General features: G+C 52.3%; 1 protein-coding gene across 1 annotated transcript; it reads right to left on the minus strand.

Annotated features, from left to right (window-relative positions):
* Positions 1-1,369: 1,369 nt before the first annotated feature.
* Positions 1,370-19,067, minus strand: FAIM2 (Fas apoptotic inhibitory molecule 2). Its single transcript, XM_026113959.2, has 12 exons — positions 18,864-19,067; positions 17,529-17,709; positions 14,442-14,545; positions 14,148-14,212; positions 13,264-13,317; positions 10,838-10,888; positions 10,267-10,306; positions 9,743-9,780; positions 8,663-8,750; positions 8,006-8,101; positions 6,246-6,299; positions 1,370-4,189 (listed from the first exon to the last, which is right to left on the minus strand). Exons 1-12 carry the CDS (start codon positions 18,876-18,878, stop codon positions 4,040-4,042), a joined length of 936 nt encoding a protein of 311 aa, XP_025969744.1. The 5' UTR covers positions 18,879-19,067; the 3' UTR covers positions 1,370-4,039.
* Positions 19,068-21,006: the final 1,939 nt, after the last annotated feature.

The raw sequence follows: 21,006 nt of genomic DNA on the forward strand, positions 1-21,006 counted from the left end.
GATCGCTGCGGGGGGGCCAAGCATTCGTGTTTGAGCCTGTTTAAGACCCCGAGAGATCATGATTTCACCTCTTCACCAAGGAGCAAAATTCAGCACCTCCCTCTCCCCTCGGGAAGGTGTTAGAGGTCTCACCTGGATCCCTCTGGCTGCATTTAAGGCCCCCAAATTCCTACCGTTTGCAGCAGACATGGGAAACATCTCAATCTCTTTCCCTTTACAACATCCCTTAACACAGCAATAAATCACCCGGCCTCCTCCTGCTTCCTCACCCTATTCCACCTCTCTGAGTTGTCCCATGACACTTAAAATTTCCATTAACCCACGTGCATTTTTGCCCAGTTCCTCAAGAGTCAGTGTCAACATTTGGCTGAATGACCAGCCTTTTATTCTCCTTATAATTACAGGATCAGCTGTGAGGAGCAACTAATTACATCCCTTATGCAAATGCTAATAGCCACCTCACTGTTTGTGTGGCAATACCCCGCTTCAGTTATTCTTCCACAAACTGTCCCACAGCAGGATGTGAGTTATCAAACACAGCATAACGCAAAATATTTTCTCACCACAGCAAAGCTGACCATAACAAGGTTAAGAACATGCATCAAAATAACAACTTTGCAATGGTTCAGGCACTACTGACCAGTTGCCAGTTGTGAACATTGAAATCCCAAATCTCACAAGTTCAGAGAGCATATTTCTGCAACCTTTTGCACAAATGGGTTTGTACAGCAGGAAACAAATCTTTGGAAATAAACCTGCCTTTTGGGCATGGCTCCTTCCAGGGTGCAGAGATCTGTTGCAACAAGATGCTGCAGTTGGGATTTCTCTAGAAAAAAAAAGATCTGGCAGCCTGGACTAATCAGCCCTTCATAGCTAATGGATATAGACATGCAAGTCATCTCCTCCCAAAGCAGGCATTAATTTAGGTCAGATTAATTGGGAAAGCTTAGTGCCTCAGGTTCCTCTCCAAAGGCAGTGGGAAATGTCCCTCTGAGAAGGTACCTTGCTTCCAACATACATTTCCCCCCCCCCCCCCCCCAACACACACACTTACTTTTGAATCCTGTGGCTATTTGCAACCAGGTCTAAGAAAGCACAGAGGTTTCAACCCCAGGGAACCCCTTATCCCTCAGTTCCCAAATATTCCACATGTGATGCTACACTGGAACCAAGCCTTTTTTTGCTTTATGTAGGATGTGTTCCTTAGTCATAAGCAGATGGACAACCTAAAGTTTTAATTAGGACCAGGCTATGTCACATCACCCTGTAGCTTTGTTCATTCTTCCTGTTTTAGAGGGAAGACTACTTTAGCTGTGTGACCAGACCTTCCATCAGCTGCCCTTTAGTAAGGAGACCTTGCAACAAAAAGAACAGTTTTGCAACAATTTATTAGCAATGTTCAGAGAAAATACAAAATCCTATTTACAATGAAATCATAAGAACAGCTGGACAAAAGGAGCAAGGGGATACAGAGCCAGGGCCTGGATGACGCAAACCTCAGATAAAGGACATCTATGCAGAGGAAGAGAAACAGCCCTGCACCTCCCGTGCTCAGTGGGTCAGAGAACCCAGGAAGAACTTGCCTAAATCTGCGTTATTCAGCCCAGTGGGGACTTCCACCTCTGAGTGTTTACACATTACTCACTGCTTCAATATGAGTGCTTTCGGTAGGGAAAGGCCGGGACCTGGCTTGGATGGGTGACAGGGAAGGGCAAAGGGTTCAGTGCAGAACAGGACCCAGGAGACATGCAAGAAGGGAGCCCCATGGTTCTGTCAAGGGACACGGGAGGACAGCAAGCCATCTCTGCTTGGGTGGCCTGGAAAAGGCGCTGCAGGTGCCATGCAGACGTTTCCTACTTGGGAGCAGAAAGCCAGGAGGTAACAACAGCTCAGGCAACAGTAGCAGAAGACAAGTCACTCCACACCAGAAGGAAAAAGAACAAGAGAACCAGAGTGGGCTGCAGACCAGTGTTCTCCTCCCCAGGTCCAGAACCAGTTGGGAGGAGTGCCAGTGCAGAGAGAGGGGGTAGCTGCAGAGCTCAGGTCTGAAGTGCCTTCCAGAGGACAATTTTTAGAGCTCTTTCAGAGTATGAGAACTTTTCACCTAACTCCAACCATACTCCTCCCTCAAAAGCTGGAAAGCAGAAATACCTACAGGCCTTTTGCTTTGAGCAACACAGCCTCTTACTGGAGCAGAGGCTGTGCATCCAGTCTGCTAAAATCTTTCAGCAGCACCCGCGTGGGTCTGACATGAGCAATGCTTGAGCCAGGAAATTCCCTTTCTACACTCCCATTTCATAAACTTCTGAGGTGTCTCCCATGCTGTTGCCTCTCCCAGTTCTGGCTGCTCAACAGTTCAAGGCAGTGGGTCATGGACTTAATGCTGCCATCACCTAATAGTCTTTTATCCCAGAAAGTGGGGGTTTTTTGGAGCTGGGAGGCACCAGTTCTGTTGCTGCTGTCACTGCAAAGGTCAGTGCAGCCACTCAGGGTCCAAAGGCAAGAAAGGCCCAGGAGGGAGCTTAGCTAGCAAAAGCATTTTCACTCTTTGCACAGTAACTTTCCTCTTCCTCTGCCCAGCTCAGGGCATTGAACACTTGTGGCAGGAGGATACAACATGTGAGGGGTAAAAGCCAGGGCAGCAGCAGAGGAGGAATGTGCAGTATGGAGCATTTTGGCATAGCCTCTCTCTAACACGCAGGGATTGCTAGAGGCAGTGCAGTGACGCACTTACCTTGGCGTTCCCAGGGAGATTGAAGATACGGGTTTCTATCAGTGGGAAGGATCACTTTCTAAATAAGAGCAAAAGGCCTCTTATCTCCACCTGGAGCTTTACAGTTAGAAATTAGCCAGCTGATCCCCAAACAGGGGAATGTGAGCAGGGGAAGATGGAAAGTTACCTGTGCACTCAGAGGCATCCCATGCCCTCGCTGACATCCCTGTTTAGGGGAGCAGAGCTGGAAAACAACCAGAGCAAAAGGAAGAGGCAATGCTGGTGCTGGCGACAGAAGTGCCCACTTTTCCGAGCAATGGGCATTCACCTTGGCCTTAGTCTCTGCACTGCTTAGGACCATTAATCTCTAGCAATCAAGACACTAGCATGAAGACATCAAGATCCTTATGATGGATCAGTGGATGTCATCCCCATTTTCCACAAGAGGAGGTTCCTGACTTTGCAGACTCTGCAACTCAGTCTTTCATCCATTCTTTGCCATTACCTGTCAGTAATCCTCACATTGGATCACAGCCTTCCTGGGTGAAGACCAACACTTTAGAGAGCACTGACATGTGTCCCCTGGGGCAGGGGGACGCCAGCAATCCTGCTACCCCAGGCTGGGAGGAGAGCGAGCACAATCTCAGCCCCACAGCCAGACTAATTCTTCCTGCATTAGGGATGTCCTCAAAGAGGCTGCATGTCCTGAACAACAGGTTCCTTTGTGCCCGGAGGACTGGTTGCTAGAAGGACATCCAGACTATGTGATCCCATGCTCAGCCTTTCCAAAAGCAGGCACTATCTAGAGCATCTCTCTGCAGAGGCCATGAGGCTCTGTGAAAAAATGCAGGTAAAGAGCAGGGGAGATACAAGAATTTCCCTAGCCTTTCCCTTTTGTTCAGCTGGTTTTCCTGCCGGGATCCTAACAAAATTCCCTGCCTCTCCTTCCTTCAATATTTTCCCTTTTCAGAGCAGGTCACAGCATTTCAGCCTCCTGCAATGTACAGGACCCAGATGGGCAACTCTGGCAGCCTTTGGGGAAAAGAAGAACTTGGCCTGATGCCTCCCAGTCTCTGGTTTGGTTTGATCTCAGCAGAAGTAGAGGGAGCAGGAGAGACAACACTTAAGCCCTGCTTTGCTTTCTGGGTCACAAACGCTTAACAGCATATATACAAGCTGCATAAGGAACCCAGGGGCTTTACTCAGCTGATGGAATGGAGCCTGCTAGTGGGCCAAAAAGGGTGGTTATTTTTTTTCCTCTTTTCCTTTTAATCTTTTTTTAAACATGCGTCTTGATAGCAAAGAGAAGACACTGCCTTGCTGCACTCACTCCTGGCTGGAGCCAAAGAACTGGAGGAAGAAGGAGAAAATGTAGATTATGTCCAGATAGATATTGAGGGCTCCAAAGATGTATTCCTCTGGGCTCAGTGAGTACCGACGATTCCCCATCAGCATCTGGGTATCAAATGCCAGGAACTGTGGGGAAAGAGGACAAAAACTGAATGACAATCACGTGCAGCTTTGGCATAGAGAAGCAAGAAGCACTTTACAGGAGTTGTCCCAGTTGCTCCAGTGAACTCACAATGAAAATGCAACCACTTCTTTTATGGGCCATAACTGCTGTTTAAAAAGCTTAGAACAATACTTTGATCATGAGTTACGACTTTCCCCTTCATTTCACTTTTGATAGTCTAGTCCTGAGCCTAACTGTTCCTCTGCACCCACTTCCTTCATGCATATTCGCAAGGCTCCCCTTTGCTTCATCCATCCTCCACATGTCCTCAGGCTCAGCCCTGGAGCAGTTCTTGTTCCTCCTCAGCCAGTCCCTATGACTTGTTATTCTTGTACTTCCTCCAGTTCAGAAAGACCTGCCAGGTAACAGGGTGTCCTGGACCAATGTGACATTCCAGCAACACCAGAGCAACAGAGAGGCCAAGAAGTTGCTCCTTCCTCTTACTGTACTCCGATTTCCTCTGTCCAGACAGCCTAGCCTTGCAGGGTACCTCCAGCTGGCCTCAAGCTAGCTCAGGTACCAGCAGCCACAGGAGCAGACCTTGCACCTGAACTAGCTGCTGAGAAACACACCCCAGACCCTGGGCAGCAGCAAGGCCTTGCAGAGCTGCTAGCGGAGGTAACCAGACCCAGAGCAGAGCTAACACCTACCTGAGCTGCAATCACATCCGAGTGCAGGGCACATTTTACCCACAAAGCCATCCCAGCCCTGCCCTGCTGCTGGGGCAGGAACCCACTGCCCAGCCTGTCTGCAGGGATACACTGCTCTCAGAAGGAAAGTGGACAGTAAGTGTCAGTGGACAGTAAGACAGGTTGGTGGCCCAGCTCCCAGAAAACCTGCACCTTGCTGCACGACGTGGAGCACATCTTCCCCCATGCCACCTCTATCTCCTCCATTAACCTAGCCTGTGAGTGACACCACCTTGGCATGAAGCTCCCCAGAGCTGGCAGAGCATCTCTGCCATTCCCTGGGATCAGCTACCATCTCTGCCATCTCCAGTCATAAATAACAATAATTGATCTCTCGAGACAGATCGTCAAGCTGAGCTGACAAGCCTGGCACTGTCAACTGCACCAGCTGAGCTTCTGACCGAAGTTTATGGGGCAATTATAAGATGTTTAGCCTACTTATATTTTACAGAGAAGTTTTTAATCATGAATCAGAGAGGAAATATCCGAGCTCTCTTGAAATGACTTAGCTATTAAATGAAATTGCTCAACTGCTCTTATTTACAGCATGCCCAATGGGCGCCGCCTTGATCCCCAAGGCAGCCCTCCTCCTGACCCCCACTTCGAGGTAATGCCGAGCATCTTCCCAGACAACTCCCACACCCAAACAGCAAGCACGGCACTGCCGGGACATGCTCCGGGAAGAAGCTTGCAGCAGGGGCAGCCAGGGAGCAGTCAAGGAATTGACCAAGTTTTTTGGTTTTGGTTAAAACTGTTGCTGTGGTTCAGGGTTTTTCCTGCCAGCAATGCACCTTCCCAAAGACCCTCAGTCCCAAGCCGCAGCCTGTAGACAGTCTTCCTATACACCCATCTCTGTTAATGAAACTCATATCCGCTCCTTAGTCCACACCCGCCCAGCCCTGACTTGGCTTTGTTCACGTCTGCAGCCTCATTTCATGCCCAGGCTCCCTTTCAACCCTGCGGTCCTGCTCCCATTGCTGTGCCAAACCTTAGTGTCTGCTTTTTCCACTCCAAAGAGGCCTTTTGCTCCATCTCTGCAATGCTTTCTGCTGTTCACACCTAGTGTTGCGCATACAGCACAGGTTTGCCAATCACACCATGCTCCTCTCCGATACTGTCACGTACACCAGCACCTTCTTTGGACCAGGCTGAGATCACTGCAGTAATTGCTATTCATGAACCATTTGAGGATTTGGAGCTCTCTGCAATCCCACGACTTACTCCTTCCTTCCCTGGGCACCCTTCAGGGCAAAAAGCATTTACTCCATGTTTATTCACTTATTTTTCCTGCCTGCACATTCCCCATCCCTATGACCAGCACTACACTTACCATAGTAAAGATAATGGCACCCAGCAGGGCATAGATCGCATGGAGCCAAGGGACCTAAAAAAGCAAATACATCAGTCAGGGGCTGGGAGAAAACTGGGTATGACTTGACACAGAACAGGGCTCAGCTCTGGTGTGGAGGAGTCAAATGAGGGAAAGTGCTGTAACAGCTCTGGACTTGCACCGCTTCCAGCTCCATCCCAGTTTCTATTATTGACCTTTTCATGGCAAAGGACAAGTCACCGTGCCTCAGTTTCCCCTCTCACTTTAGTCTGGCTCACAGGCTTCCAGAGAAGGGACTTGTTTCTAAACACTTTTCCTCAACAAGGCTAGGGTCTCTTTGGGAGCTCTTAGCTCTGCCCTGTTGGAAACATGTTTTGCAGCAGCCCTGGAAGGCATTAATTCACCCAGACAAGGTTGATGCCACTGGAAGAAACACCAGATGCTTCCAAGGGACAGACCCAGCTTTAGTTAACATACAAAACTTCAGTATCTGCTGGAGTCACAGTGAGAAATTCACTGGAATTGAAACCGAACTCGAACCCTGCTTGCTGGGGCACAGTAACACACAGCACTACCAGAGCAGTTGCAGAAGGTGCCCACATGGACTGCAGATTTGGCCTGGAGATCACAGCCTGCCTCCCCAGATAGACGATCTAAATACAAGCTGCCTCAAACTATGCTTATCTCGACAGGCATCGAGATATCGGAGAAGCTGTCACAGCAGTTTCATGGCAGCGGCTTGGCAATGCAAGCTGGTTTACCCTCACATTCGCACAAAAGGGGAGGTGGACCTCAAAGAGAGGCAATCGAAAACCAAACTCCTGTTCTGGGAAATACTGGCCTTCATGTTCACCCATCTGTCTGACTCCAGGGCTAGTAACAGGGGGAGCATCTCCTGCAGATCCAGCCCTTAAAGTATGATTTGGGTCCCCAGAGAGCCAAGGTGAGATGCAAGGGGGTTGAAGGGTATCTAGAGGCTATTTAGAGGCTGCTGTGAGCAAAGCCAGGTGCTGCTGTCTCCAGCACAAGCAGGCATTCAGGGTGATTAATGGAGGCTGTGCAGCCCCATACTTTCCCTCTTTTATCAAGATCTTTCAGGGTCTGTCAGGCTCCTGCTTGAATGATGACTTGCCTAATGAGAAGCTCTTAGATGGAGACCAGGCCCTGCACACTGCCACGCCAAACCTTCCATCAGGTGTGGCCACAAGCTGCTCCAGGATTTCAGCAGGTAATAGCCAGCCTTGGCTGTGACCAGGTCTAAGCCAAGAGCAAGGATGCAAAGCAAAGGGAGTCTGTCCAAGGCGGCTGAAGGAAGGGACTGAACCCATGGAAAAGGGACTGGGGGTGGCTGGAGGACTGACAAGGCAGTCACCCCTCATCAGTGCTGTTTTGTACTGGACAGCCAGGCACTCTAACGTGCTCACACACTGTTTTACGGGAGGGGAAACTGAGGCACAGGCAGATGATGCTACCCCCTCTGAGGTCCTTAAGCAGATCCAGGAGCAGAAGTTAACTTTAAGCCCCAGGCCAGTGCTCCACCCTACAAACCAATCTGATTGCAGAATGACCAGGAATCAGGCACTTGGTTTTGTCTTTCATTTCCCCCAGCGCTTTTGCACATTTCAGGAAAGCAGGCTGGGACAGCCCTGCCTTGAGCCAACCCCTGGAGCTGGCCTGCTCGAGGCTGACGTTTGGCTCCTGGCCTTGTGCCGGGACCAGTGGCGCTTGGCGAGGAAGGAAGGATGGAGGTTGTTACTCACGTATTGGTAGGGCAGTATCACAGCCAGAATGATGCCGCCGAAGAAGAGCACCATGAGCATCACGAAGAGGACGCCCTGGTAGGAGGTGAAGTCGAACTGCAGAGGTAAAGAACACCACGTTACAAGTGCAGGAGGCAGCGAGAGGAGCCAGGCCTCCCCACATCAGGGAGGAGGAACGTGCCAGCATCACACCCATCTTGCTTTCAGGTGGCGACTGGACCCAGGATGCAGATGGAGCAATAGCCAACAACCAACAGCAAACTGATAGCCAAACACTCCCCATTACCCAGTTATTGCCTAGGATAATAACCCAGTACCCACTGCACCCCTTATATCCAGAAGCCCATCATACTCACTTGTGCCAGTGTATTTTGTATCATCTTTCAGGACCCCTCTGTACCCCAACCTGATACTCCAAAACGCAGCTTAACCCATACATTAGCATCTTCAAATCCCATCTTTATCCCAACATGATTTACCCCACACTTGTCATAGCCTTCCTATAATCTTCACTTCATGTCCCAGCATCCCTCACATTGCTCCCATCCCCAGAGCCCTGTGGACCTGCTCCCTACACCTCACTCCCAGCACTCTCTGACCCCGTTCCCTGCCCACGGAAGATGCCTTTCCCAAAGGGGTTAATCAGCACACACTCACCTTCGTTTGGAAGCTGAAGATGGTGACAGAAAGACACACCAGGGCCGTGATCCCCAGACACAGGAGGACCGACTTGGTATTGTAATAGCTGCAAAATTAACAGTAAAGCCACATTTCTAGCAAGTCCCACAGGGACGGGAGGGATAAAGGCAGGCAGAAGCTCAGTGAATAGGACATATAGGAAAAGCGGGAGTCCTGGGGGCAGAAATTGCCCTGACTTCACCAATGTTCCTGCTTAATATCAAAAGGGAAGGAAAGACTCAGTACACAGAAAGATTAGATGGGCTTTCCTCCTGCTTCGAATAGGAGAGGGTAAGCAGCGGGGCATGTCTACGCCTCCTGGGAGCTCACAAACTGCTAAGATGGGAATTTACCATAAAAAACTATCTGTCCACAGGCAGATGGAGAGGAGGAGGATTCAACCTGGGAGGTAATAAAAATAAAATGACAAATGCCATTGCAGCACAATGAGAGATCAGAAGACTCTGTTACACTATCAATGTGCTCATAACATGGGGGCCTGAAGCTCGGAAAATGCAAAGGATGGAGGGATTTGAACAAGTAGAGACTGTAGGTTTAAGTTACAGTTTTCAGGGGGTCTAACTACTGGCTTTGGTGGGTCACAGCACCAGGTTCAGCCCTAAGAAAACCCAGGTCCCCACTCCTCCCTTCAGTTTCATTAGAGTGATCTCACTAGTATTTTCCCTTAGCTGCTGAAGCCACCACTTTCTTTGTCCCCAGCACACGTCCATCAACACCCACTGGCTCATCTGCCTCATCACCAGAGACCCACGTGAATCAGGGCTGATCTTGTGAGCAGATTGTAGCAGTGAAAACACAAGCTAAAGGATGCAAAACCCTAGACTACCAGAAAAGAAACTGCCAGGGGCACCGCCGTAGCACTTGGAGACCATCTTTAAAAGGTGTTTCCAAAAGGGAAAGTCAGCCTTCGTGTGGCTGCTGGAACAGCTCCAAAGGGATCAAGTGGCCCAAATAATTCAGAAGTGAGAAATTCTTTTTCCACAGGAAGAGCCAGGACCTAGGCCCAGAAGAACTCCAGGGACCACGTACCCAACCTACCTGGAGAGCATCCCGGTGAGATAAGCCATGGAGAGAGTCTGGGAGGGAAAGAGAACCACTTTACTCCTGCATTCCTGTCCCAGGGACAGATGCTCAGCAGACAGAAACATTTCAATTGCAGTGACAAGGATAACCATAAGGGCAGGGAAAACTCTTAAACCAACGTCCAAGGGATGTGATTTTTGCATAGTTTTTGATACTCAGCTAACGTCCACAGGGCAGGCTAAAACGAGGGCAGGCCACAACCCCGCTTCTCCATCCCTCTGCACCTCCTGTGCACTGCCCCAGCTCCTAACCCCTCACCAGCCTCCACAGACACTGGTTTTAAACAGAAGCTCTCTTTTCTGCTTATCACTTTCTAGTTCAATTACAGTTCGTTGGCCCAAGTGCAGGGCAATTAGGGGATGAAATTCCTGCTTTCTGCAGGAATTCAAACCAGACAATAGCCTCTCCTGCCTGGAGCTGTTGCAAAACCCATGCTGGCTGGAGGGGCAGGGCAGACACTGTCCAGATGTGCCACTTACAAAGATGCTCAGCAAGATCAGATTCCACGGGAAATATCTCCTGCAAGTTAAGAAACAGAGGCCGGTCAGCCCTGCGACACAAGCGGCAGCGGTGGTTAGCAGCACTGCGCAACAGCTTGCATAACAGGTCTCATATAATTAATGGTCTGTGCAATGTATGGCAGGGGTGATGCAAGCAGACGGTCATTCTGCTGGGAACGAGGGAGAATTCAGGCTGCTCCTGGGCCAAGACGGCAAGTGTCTCCCTCACACCGCTAGCAAAACAGCCAGGAATGCCCTGCTCTGGGGAGAGCAGAGATGATCCTCCGCACTGTCTAATGATGAGCATTTGGAGATGTATAGCAACGCAATTTTGGCTGCACCGTCTCTGCTCTTCCAGTTGCAATTTTGCTTCAGCTTTTACCGTTTACTGTTGCAGCAGCCTACAACTGTCAGGCCTGAAAATACAGGCCTACATCACTGTGCATCAACACGACCCCTTCCCATCCCTGCAACATATCGGCAATGCTTGAGGCAAGAGGGACACATTCATCTTTCATTTCCCTGGGCTGTTTAAAAGAAAACATTTTACCTGGGTCCAGAGCAGCAAGCCAGAATCAAGTAGGTCACAAAGAAAACAGCACTGCAAGGAAGAAAGAAAAAGGACAGATTAGGGAGGAAAAACCCCGGCATTGCGTGTTGATGTAGGAGAAGCAAGTCTCCAGCTGACAAGTTTTACTGCTCCGGTACGCCACTTAAATGCATGCGCTGCACCAAAAAGTCAAGGCTGGGTAGGAAGCAAAGCTGTAACTGCCCCTCACTGAAGCTGTTTTGCTGCCTGCAGCTGCCAGCTTTGCTTATGCCAGTCCCCGAGGTCACGCTGGGGCAGCACAGCCATCCTGGAACAACCCGAAGGAAGGTTTTGGAGCAGAGCAAGGGCAGCATTCAGACCCAGAATAGATGGAGCACCCAAAGGCGTTGTAGGCACCTTGTCAGTGCATGAATCACTCATCCAGACACAGCCAGTGTCTCCACTGCATCAGAAAGGACTTGGACCATTCCAGACTATGCCCTCATTTTTGGTCTCTTCCCGGCTTGGTGCACTCCCAAGGTGTCCTGCTGGGATTTCAGCAGAAACGAAGCACTTTTGCCACTGTTAATCTTGGTTTAAGTGACTTGCCTAAGGCCAGAGCAAAGGCCTGCCTCAAGAAGGAAAGTGGTCCCACGCTAACTGCACCAGCCCACAAGGAAGGCTTCAACAGCAAGAGGATCCTCTGAAGACAGAGACCCACAGACCCAAGCCTAATATGTCGGTGCACAAGCCTTCTGCAGGTCATAGGGAAGTGATTTATCTCGCATGACTTGACCCTTCAGCAAAGCAAAAACCCAGCAGCTGAGGAATTGTCTCCCTCTGCCCCAAACGTCATGTTTTTCTACGGCACCCATGGGTTACGGCACAGCGGGAACCTGCTTACCTACTTTCACCCAGCGCCTGGGGGAGAAAGCAGCTTCCAAGCATGCCGATGGCAGCACGATAGCCAGTCACCTCAGGTCTACTAAATGAACATGACGGCAAAACACACGGGCCGCGATAAACGCACCAGAGATAAACCCGAGCATTGCTCTCCCGTGGGGAAACCAGGAAAGCTAGAGTGGACACGGCTGAGTAGATGGAAAAGCAACATGTAGGCAACAGAGCCATTGCATTTGTCTGTCACCTTTGCTCCCTCTCCACACATCGCTTTCTTCCCTCTGAGCCTGAGCTAACTCCAGCAGTATGAAAACATCCTCGTACACCCGCTTTTATTTTAGAGGCATGTACAGATTTAGGGTCTCCACGCATGAAGGATATCCAGACCCGGATCAAGACAAGCCATTAGAGACAGTGGCAACCGAGGGAATGGTTGGATTGCCAGGCGGTGAAAGGGCAGAGGCACAAAAATGAAGTCCAGGGTCTATCCCCAACTGGCCCAAGACATGTTTTTTCCTACTGAAAGGTGGAAAGCAAAACACCTGCTAACCGGCTGGTAAGCCACAAGACATGAGCCCAGAGGTGAAAGCATAGACCTGAGCAGAGCTTGATCTTGTCTTCCAAAAAGCCCTTCAGGGCAATGCTGCTTCTCCAGTCTACCAGCCGGCCAAGGAGGAGACCACATTATCTTCCTTTAAGGTCACACAAAGGCATGTTGGTGCCAGGTTCCTTCTATTAGTGCTATTTTGGTTCTTTTTTCCAAGTTATATAAGCCGGTGTCTCATCTCCGGGCCTGGACACATTTCGTGATTTGGGTGTGAACTAATTAAAGCCAGATTCGCAGAGCCTCATTCACAGTCAATTGCATTGTGCACTCTGCCTGCTTAATTAGCAGCACTAACACAGACGGCATCCAAGGACCAGCACAACTGCAGATATCCTAACACCGAGGCGCAGCCTGAGCTACCTCCTCGCTGACCTTTCGGACCGACCATGCCTAATGAACCGGATCCCAGATCCTGGGCACCAAAAGCAGCTCCACAGTGACAATTCAGGGCCAGAAACACTAATACCTCCAAATGCTTCCCCCTCTCTCTCAACACTGCCTGCACCCTTCTTCACATGTCTGTCATTCATCAAGGTATGTGGTGTAAACCCAGGCAACCCCCTTAATTTCCCTGGGACAGCCCCCAAATTAAGCCTTAAAGGTCTACTAAGCATCTTTTCAACTCTCACACCTGGATTTCTGCAGTTTTCCTGGTTTTACTTTATTCATTCTGTAAGCAATACTCACATATTTATTATGTCCTGTTTGCAGAGTTGCAAGGCCTCTAGCCAGCAGCATTCAGAGGTATCCGATGTCTGTCTCCTGTCCCTCACACTCATTTCTTTGTCCTCAAAGATATCCATAAACTTTCCCACTCCCCCCACACACACTGGAGCAATTCCTCACGCAGACGTGTTTGGAAAACAGCCCCAGATCACTACAGACACCTCCAGAGCCATTTGGCGCGTGCATGGCCATGGGAGAGGGCACGGATACTCACTAGGACGCCCAGTACCAGGCAGGGTTCATCTGGATGTACCCTTTGACCGGCTCACTGCAAGACAGAGAGAAAGAGGGGTGCTGAGAGCGCGGAAACTGCCAATCGCTTCACAAATCACTGCTAAATTAAACCCAGGAACGTGTACGGGGTGGCACAGCGCGGGATGTGGGGATGCAGGCCAACACCACAGCAGAATTCACCCAGCCGACTGACTGGAAAGAAATTAAACCTGTCAAGGAGGAAAGATGGCCCTGCTGTTATCGATTACACAGTCAGCCTTGCTCAGGGGAACAGCCACTGCCTGCTCAGCAGAGTGATTAAGGAGCTGAAATCCTCGAACCGACAGCAGCTCATTACTTATTCTAGCTGCAATTTGATCTGCACATGCCCAAAGTGCTCAGTCACCCGAGCTGGAGAGAGCCGCTGCCCGAGCTCAGGGCATCTGCTGCCGTGAAGGTAGGTGACCCAGTCCCCAAAGCCCAGGGAGCCAGGTGTCTGATGGCCTCGATAACTCCCAAAGGAAAAATACTGGCTATTGCTGATGCCGAAGGGAGACATATCCAATAGACCGGTGACCATTAACACCCCAGAGAAGGTGCCCAGCTATGAAACAGCAATTAATACCCACGGGAGAGTAACACAGGCCTCTTGGCAAGGGACAGCACCCAGAAGGGACAATGCAGCAGCTGGGACATGCAGGAATGGTACCTGGGCACCAGAAGGACTGAATGACCTCCCAGGGTCCCTTAGTCTTACTTGCTATTAAAGCACATTAGAAAGATTTTTAGGTAACTGAGTAAAAGACAACACCCCTGAGTAGGAGCTACATAGCAGCGGGTCATGCACAGGACACCAAAGAGAGCATTACTGCTGGAGAGACCTACCAGAAGGTGAAGAAAGCCACAATAACGACTGTGACCAAAAGCTGGACCATCAGGATGGCATAAACCTGGAAAGAGAGGCAGCATGGATAACCTGCAGAGCAGAGCAGCTACCTTCCCTCCCTGCTTCCCACCTGGCTCAGAGCAGCTCCATGGCCCGGGGGAGCCAGCAAAGCTCCATCCATTTTGGGAGTGGGATGTTGAATAGGCCTGGGGGGCCCCCCTGCAGCCTGGCCCCTTCCAGAGCAGAGCCGGTTGTCCCCCCTCAGCTGGGACAGACATACCCCTCCCACATACCTTCCTGATGAACACCCTGCGCACGTTCCTGTCATCCCAGCTGAAGGTTGTGAGCATCTCCGTGTCGCCGGGGTACCCACCACTGCCATAGCTGGGGCTCGTACCTGAAGCAGAAGACAGGCAGGTCAGCTCCCTCCCCCAGGCAAGCTGGAATAATCCACCACTAGTGAGATATTACAGTTCAGGAGGCCCAAATTTCAAGATTTGCCTGTTGTATCACAAAACCCAGGGAGACGTGTCCTCCAGACAAGCTGGGATGCACTTGGCTTCCCTCCCACTCCTGCACCTTATTGGGAGCATCTCTGAGTATGGATAGAGGTGGAAAACACTTCTGCAAACCACTGCATGACCAGGATATCAGGGTCAATTCCTCTCTATCGAACCCTTAATGACAGTTAGAGGGCTATCATAGCCTCGCTCACCTTCCACTGAATATTAAAAGATCCCCAGGAGGAGCCGAGACTTGGCTGGTCCCCTTGGGAGCCCTGCTGCAGGAGGATTCCCCTGCTGCTCTGTAATTGCCTGAGCTTAGGCCGTGCGCATCATTTTGCATCATTTATTATGTCAGTGGTGTTGTGTCCTCTCCCCTGAGGAAAGATCATTTCGGCTTTCCAATGAGATCCACCCCAAATCTGTTTTCCACCCAGAGTCTTCTTCCCATGTCGCAGCTCCACACAACCTGTCTCAGAAACCAGCCAGCTGTTTTAAGGGCTCTTTAATACCAGCTCTCCTTGCGGGCGCTTCCCTGCAGACCGAGGAGGAGGACGGCTGCAGAAAGCACTGTTTGCTCCAGCCCGAAAGCTGCAGGGAGGTGGAGGGAAAACATCTGGGAATCTCTGCCTTCCCCAGGGAGGAGCAGGAGGGGACAACTGATGACAGCCTGTGACAGCCAGGGCCAAAGGCAGCAGGGGAGCATCACAGGGCAGGGAGGGCTGAGAGGAGATACCCAAGGAGGCAGCTTCTCCCAGCTAGATCAGCTGCACGAATGAGACACGAGCATCAGCCCTGAGCCTCAGCTCAGAAAAACCAACAAAACCGCAGTTGTCTTTGCGCATGAGTCTCCCATGTGATTTGTTTCTCTTGCAAATACGACTTTGTGTTACTAAGTCTCCCCTGAATGGGTTTCCTATAGAAACAAGGCTTGTGCAATCACACCAGCTGTGCGCTCATGTCCCTGCCTGTCTGATGCTTCCCTCCCTGCCTTCGCAAAGCTTTTTAACCAGTTCGAACACGGTGGAGGCCTTGGTGATGTTCAAATCCCTCAGGCAGCTAGGGAAAGACCCTCAGACCCAGAGGACAGGCTGCAATGTCGGACACCAAAGCCAAATTCGAGGCCCCGGTCCAAGACTTGCTGTTTTACCGTTCCAAGGGCACTTGCTTTTATTGCAGAAGCCTCGTCACGAAGGATGTGCCTGGCAGGAAATAAATCCTCCGTGCTCTTCTCGTGCCTAATAAATCTCCTGTGTCTACTTCTACACCCCAGCGGGGACAAACTCCTGTGCTGCTTCCTCCCCGCGTTTCTGAGAGCTCCCGTCATCACCCGCACAGGACCCAGAGCACCCGAGGCCCATGTCCTCGGGGACAGTTCAGCGCCTTCTGCGTCAAAGCAATCAAGGTATCTAAACACCAAATTAGGTACCTAAATGCCTCCGAGGAATGGAGCAGGTTTTCCTTCCCCCAGGCTAAGGTCCCTGGCACTCCTGTCGCCTCCCACCCACGGCCCTGCTATTTCTGTCCGAACGGGGAGCACGGTTCCGGCACCCCTTTCCGAGAGCAGGGGACACGCTGTCTCGCTGCCACATTTCACAAAAGCAACCCGAAACACGTGTCCCTTCCCTGCAGCTACTCCCAGCGTCACACGCGCCGTCAGACACAGCCCCGTGGCACATCCCCCCCAGGCACCCAGCCAGCCGCGAGGCCGCACGTCGGAGCCGCGGAGGCCAGCGAAAGGGGAAATCGGGGAAAGACAGCGGCAGGGATTGATGCGGTGACGCACAGAGCGCAGCCGAGGAGAGGAAATCCTGCCAGGCTTGTTAGGGCAGCGGGAAAGAGATGATGCATCACCTAGGCAAGTCCTCAGGGACACCAAAAATCCCAGCATCCTAACCCCTGTGGGCTTTACTCACCCCAGTTCAGATTGGGAAGAGACCCCGGGTGGTTATTACAGCAAGCTGGGAGGTTATTTATCCCTCTGTTTCTGACCCCTAAAGATGAGCAAGAAAGCAGCCTGCAAGACCATGAGAGCAAACATCTCAGGGGATGGTGTGCTCTATTTCCCTTTCTTCCCTAAACCTCTCCATCCTGGCAGGGCAGCCTGCAAAGCCAAGGACCAGGCAAAGGAGGACTCGAGGGTTCCTTAAATCCCCGGTCCCTTCAGGGCTCTCTTGCTCGGGCTGTGCTGGCAGAGCTGTCACTCGCCTCCCACCAGCCGCCGCGTCCCGGAGCCCCCGGCTCGCAGCGTTCCCCCACGCCGTGGCACAGCCAGGCCTTTGTGCGCTTGCCACGGCCCCGAGCCCAGGCTGCACGCGGTACCCAGGAGAAGAAAAGCTGTTTGTTTGCCGAGGAGTCAGCCGTGCTCGCGGCCGCACGGACCAGCTCTGGAATAGCGCAGCCTTCGAGCCCGGCATTTTGAGCTCTGCCAGCTCTGGCCCGGAGCAGCCGGACGTCACTGACGCCACTACGCTGACTTTTGCTGCTTCAGCAGTTTCTCTGAAAGCCGGGGGTGAGCAGGGGCAAGAAGGGGCGTTACTGCCCCAAAAGCGCTTTGCATCAAGGCTCTGCCAGCCCAGGAGGTAGCATCGCTCAGCAGATCGAGCTGGGAGCCAGGGTTTTCTCTTCCCAGGGCTGCAAAACAGAGCAGCCGAGCGGCTACAGGAAGGGGGCAGAGCACTGGGGACCTAGTCCCACATCTGGAAAGCAGCGTTGTCCAGTGGTTGGGGAGCTGGTGGATATCTATATATATGTATATATAGGGCTTTAAGCCCTAGCTGTAGGATGAGCTCTACCATGGACCAAATAGCGCTACATCCACGCGCGTAGCGGCATCCCCCCCCCCCCAGGCGCTGGTACAGCCCCCCGCAGACTCACTGGGGTCCACATACGCCCAGCTGGGATGGAGCGGCACCGACGGGGGAGGAGGGTAAGCGCCCGACTTCATCCCCTCTCCCGCCGTCGCCTCCTCATAGGTCGGAGGGGCCGGCGGCGCGGCAGCCGTGTCCTTCTTCTCCCCTTGCCCCTCGGGGTTGGGAGGTTTGTTGTTCACGGAGAGCTGCATGGAAGGGACAGGGGGGAGGAAATGAAATTAGTGTGGAAAAAGGATGCAGAGACTGTCCTGCAGCAGGAACCTGGCAGGACACACACAGAGGCCTGTCAGTGTACTCATTTCGGCATTTCCCTTGAAAAGATTTTTCAGTTACTGGACAAAAAATCCCAACTCTAACACTTCGCTTTCACATTGTGGGGTTTCTTCTGGCCCCCAGGAGATTCACTGCTTTGGCCCTCCGACATTTCCTTTCACCTGCCCAGAACCAAGTCTTTTTTCTCGGCCAGTTGTGTTGGCTCACAGCCTCCCTGCTATCCACTGGCTGCAATTTGAAGATGTAGCTAAGGGACATGGAAACCTAAATCCTTCCACTTCCAAAAGCACTCGGGCAGCTAGAGATTTTCCTAGCAGGATATTCAAATGCATAAACTTGCTGAAGGCTTCAGACTGTAAAACCCCAGCAAAGAGCCATTTTCAGGCCAGAGAACTTGCTTCTCCCTGGGAACATGAGCCCAACAACCTCCCAGCAATCTCTTTGACCTCTTGGGATAAGAGACTGGTATCCTTTCCCCACTCCCAAGGTGGGATCCAGCTCAGCATCAGGGGCACAGCATCCCCAGGAGTCGCAGGGATGGAGATACCCGAGGAGATGCTGGATGGCCGGTGCCACCTGCATCCGGGCAGCCTCCGGCAGCGTCGTTATGGCAACGGCTCACTGTGCTGGCAGAGGATGCATAAAAGCCTCCAGGCTCCGAAAACTGGAGAATCTCAAAAATGCAGAGCTCCTTGGATGAGGAAGGAGGCAGCAAAGCACTCCGACCACTGGGGACACGGAGGGGAAAGTGCAAGCACCACATTAAGGTCCCCAGCACCTCAAACAGAGGGAATAAATGGCCACAGGTCCAAAGACAGGGCCGAGCTCCCCATCCAGCACTAGGGTAAAAACAGCCCCCAACCCTGTAACACAGCCATCCTCTGCCAAAACACCTCCCTGCTGCAGCAGCCACCGCACACCCGGCCGGGCTGTGCACCAGCACCCCGCTGCCTCCTCCGCCTCGGTACATCCCAACCCATTGCTTCTTTAAATCCCCCTTTTCCCCCCAGCTGAGGAATTATGTAAGCAGGATGACTCGTCAGCCCAGCCCTGGCCTCCCACCTACCTTTCCCTGGGTCATGCTGCCTTGCTCCGCTGCTGCCCAGACCCTGTCCGGTTGCGAGCGGGGACGGAGCGGGCCGCGAGCCTCGGCGCCTGGTCCTTCCCACCCCCTCGCCGGGGTGTCTCGGGGCCGGCCGCAGCCTCCGCAGCCGCCGCCGATGCCTTCACGTTCTAGCAACGTCCACGGAGCGACGGGCGCTGGAGGCAGGACCGTACCATTCCCAGCCCGCAGGACAGGGGGACGCCGGGAAAGAAACGGCTAAAACGGAGGCGAGCGGTCCCCCAGCAGCGACGGGGAGGGGACACGCTGCGGCGGGGACACGCTGCGGCTTCGGAGCGGCGGCTGCAAGGTGCCGCAGGGCAGAAAGCAGCCAGCGGAAAGATGCCGAGCTCGGGGCTGGAAGCGCGAGAGGGAGGGAGGGAGGGAGGCAGAGGATGCTCTCCCGCAGCATCGCGCTGCTGCCGCGCATCAGAGGCCGGGGAGCCGGGATGCAACGGCTCCCCACGGTGCCCCGCTGCAATCGCGCCCAGCCGCCGGCGGGGAGAGACCGTCCCGGGGGGCCGAGCTGTGCTCAGGGGCTGCAGCGGGGAGCAAGGCCCAAGCCGAGCTGTTTGACACGAGAGCAGCTCCGGCTCTCCCTCCTCCTGAGCCTTTGAGACAGAGGCACCTCCGCTTCCCCCAGCAACAGGGACAGCAGCAAGGGGCAAAGTTGCCCCATTGCACATTTCGGTGCTTCACGTGGACAGAAAAATTCATGCAGGAAGACAAAGGACGGGGCAGACACCTGCCCAACACACCCGCAGTGCAAACAAGCAGAAAGGTCCCAATTTCTGCTACGGTGCCAGCCATAAGCAGCTCCTCAGAGGGCCAATACAAACCCAAACGACGTCCAGCCAGTGATTATTGCAAACATTATAACTAGCGCAGGTACAAACCTGACCCCAAAGCCACCCCTAAGACACTGACACCCCTAAGACCTCCCCGTACGCACTCTGGGAGACCTCGGGGACGAGGCCAGGGGTGCAGAACTGATCATTGCTGAGGTATTTGTGATGGTGCCCAGGAGCATTGGAGCTTGTGGAGGAGGCTCCATCCTACCAGCCCTGCACACTCAGAGCAGGGGTAGGGTTCGGTTTCTCACCAGTCATCTTCATCCTAGGACCACCACCTGCACCATGGGGGATCCTGTCCTCTTCCCCCACTCCAGGACAGGCTTGGGATGGAGGAGAGGTGTTGGCACAGCAGTCTTAAACCGTATTCCCACCAAATCCAGGCACTACCTCAGGCAGCAGTGGGACAACTCAAGCTAGGAGATGTGACCAAACACACTGAAGCAGAGCAACGCAACATTGCTCTGTCCTGTTGTCCTCCCTCTTGTCCTTCCCCAGCCCCTTCAAGTTAGTTATTGCTTAGCATGCCATGGCCAGGCATCACAGCTGAAATTAGTTTGCCAGGTCTACAAGGCAGACATTCAAAGTATTAGTTTACTCATTTACTCTGCCAAAAAAGACCCTGCCACATTTCAGGCTCTCTAAACACATTACCTTCTAGTGAAGGTAATGAAGAACAGGCTGCCTGCAAGGAGAGGAAGGTGAAAAAAGCATCACCCCTTGCAGCATCTGCAAAGAAAAGGGGCAATGGAAGGGTTAAAATGAAAGCATGATCTGAAAATGAAAGAATGCAGCCAAGCAATGTGCAGCTGGCATCCATACAGATCTAGCCCAAGCTATTCAATTGGAAAGAGCAGATTACCATGAGGACTGCAAAAGCTTGTCAGGATTATTCAGAATCAATTAGGTGTCTGTTAACCACAAGTTCCTCAAGGGCTTTCATTCTCCTCGAGGTTGAGCAGAGGCGTAGAACTGGGCAGGTCTCAAGGGACCAAGAAAAACTCAACCCAGCAGGTCGGGTTCTCCTCCGGCTGCCCCAGCCAAGCACAAGGAGACCTTGTGATGCTCAGCTCACATGTGGCCTTGCCTTTGGTCCCCTTCCAGCCTGGAAAGGGGCAAGCAGGTCAAGGGTTTGGGGACAAACGGCAGGTGACACATGTCATCCCAGTGAGAAAGGGGAGTCCTGTTTTCATAAGGATCCCCAGACTGATTCCTCCCAGCTGTGGTCCCTGAACAAGCCACATTCCTTGGTGGCA

The sequence above is a fragment of the Dromaius novaehollandiae genome, chromosome 28 (assembly GCF_036370855.1).
Source record: "Dromaius novaehollandiae isolate bDroNov1 chromosome 28, bDroNov1.hap1, whole genome shotgun sequence".
Classification (NCBI taxonomy): domain Eukaryota; kingdom Metazoa; phylum Chordata; class Aves; order Casuariiformes; family Dromaiidae; genus Dromaius; species Dromaius novaehollandiae.